The sequence below is a fragment of the Austrofundulus limnaeus genome, unplaced genomic scaffold, assembly GCF_001266775.1.
Source record: "Austrofundulus limnaeus strain Quisiro unplaced genomic scaffold, Austrofundulus_limnaeus-1.0 Scaffold318, whole genome shotgun sequence".
Taxonomy (NCBI): Eukaryota; Metazoa; Chordata; class Actinopteri; order Cyprinodontiformes; family Rivulidae; genus Austrofundulus; species Austrofundulus limnaeus.
The window spans coordinates 27,754-29,650 of record NW_013952720.1 but is presented as its reverse complement, the minus strand read 5'-3'; the positions used below and the strand labels follow the sequence as shown (position 1 = coordinate 29,650).

The 1,897-nt window shown below is 41.4% G+C and overlaps 1 protein-coding gene across 1 annotated transcript in view; it reads right to left on the bottom strand.

Moving 5' to 3' along the window:
• Positions 1-263: 263 nt before the first annotated feature.
• The window catches only part of traf3 (TNF receptor-associated factor 3), a 13,229-nt gene continuing 11,595 nt past the window's right edge, over positions 264-1,897 (bottom strand). The window contains exon 14 of the mRNA XM_014022128.1: positions 264-1,039. Coding sequence (XP_013877582.1) covers positions 1,004-1,039 — 36 coding nt within the window. The 3' untranslated portion in view covers positions 264-1,003. The remainder of the gene's footprint in view (positions 1,040-1,897) is intronic.

Sequence of the window (1,897 nt, the reverse complement as noted above, 5' to 3'; positions counted from 1 at the left end):
ATATATATATATATATATATATGTGTGTGTGTGTGTGTGTGTGTATTACAATAAATAAATAGAAAATAAAAATAATCTGAGAAAGTAAAATGTGTATTTTGTATGTACATGAGTACATTATTATGCAGCCATCTTGACTCAGAACGACTCCAACAGTTAATCAGTTGTTGTCCTTCATCCAGTGGTTCATGAGATATTTTGCTAACAGACACAAACACAGGGTCGACACTGAGCCTCATAGAAGTTCACAAAAAAAACAGTTGCTTGTTTTACTTTTTTATTTTACACTTCAACAAACATTTAAATTGTGCAAATGAATCAAAAAAAAAAAAATTCTGTCTGTTCTGAAAAACCCGGTCCGGTTCAAAGCTCCTCTGAACACCCGCCTACTCACTTGTCTTTACGGTTTGTTCAGCTCCTGTTTCTCAGGTTTGGTTCCGATCAGTTCTGTTGCTCTGGACCGTGCGGTTCCGGCGGAACAACCAGCCTTTCTGAACTGAATGTGTCCTGAAAGCTGTGACCGGGTCAGAAGAAAAGCTGGTTAAACCCAGCTACCCTGCTTTCAAAATAATATGAAAAGATTGAGACACTGGAACAAAAATCTGTTCTGTAAAAATAAAGTTCTCACTCGACCCAGTGAGCCCGGTTCAGCTGGAGCAGTCAGATTAACTAACCTGGTTAGTGTCAGGAACTAGCCATGCTAGTCACTAAAATAAAGACTAGTGTGAAGGTGTGACACCAGAACCCAGTTAGATTCATTGTTTCATATATAAAGTTCTGAACTGGACCAGTCTGAGCTGGTTCTGGTTCTGGTAACAAGTTTCCCAGCATGCCTCAGTAAGCACAATAAATAAGAAGCGGAGCTCGGCGCTGGTTCTGCTCCTCTGCCAACAGATCCACTGTCTGCCCAGTGAGACCCGCCTCGGCACCGGGACTTCCCATCATCCTTTGCTGTGCCGATCTCGCACCGATGAAAGCATCTCCAACTGGAGGAGGAGAATCGTCACGGGTCCGGGAGGTCTGAGGTGTCCACTGTGAGCTGTCAATCAAAGCAGCAAACACTGGATCATCAGAACCACAGATCAGAGGTTTCATTAAAGAGTCGTGTTTGTAAAAAACACCGCTAAGGAAACAGGAAGTAAAACAGGTGCCAGAATACATCCAATGCTAGTGTGAAGCTAACTAATGCAGAGCTAACGCTAATGTGGAGCTAACTCTAACGCAGAGCTAACGCTAATGTGGAGCTAACTCTAATGTGGAGCTAATGCTAAAGTGGAGCTAATGCTAAAGTAGAGCTAATGCTAAAGTAGAGCTAACTAATGCAGAGCTAACACTAATGCGGAGCTAACTCTAATGTGGAGCTAATGCTAAAGTGGAGCTAATGCTAAAGTAGAGCTAACTAATGCGGAGCTAAAACTAAAGTGGAGCTAATGCTAAAGTGGAGCTAATGCTAAAGTGGAGCTAACACTAAAGTGGAGCTAATGCTAAAGTAGAGCTAACACTAAAGTGGAGCTAATGCTAAAGTAGAGCTAACACTAAAATGGAGCTAATGCTAAAGTGGAGCTAATGCTAAAGTGGAGCTAATGCTAAAGTGGAGCTAACGCTAAAGTAGAGCTAACACTAAAGTGGAGCTAACACTAAAGTGGAGCTAACACTAAAGTGGAGCTAACACTAAAGTGAAACTAATGCTAAAGTAGAGCTAATGCTAAAGTGGAGCTAACGCTAAAGTAGAGCTAACATTAAAGTGGAACTAATGCTAAAGTAGAGCTAACTCTAATGCAGAGCTAACACTAATGCTGAGCTAACACTAATGCTGAGCTAACACTAATGCTGAGCTAACACTAAAGTAGAGCTAACTAATGCTGAGCTAACACTAAAGTAGAGCTAACTAATGCTG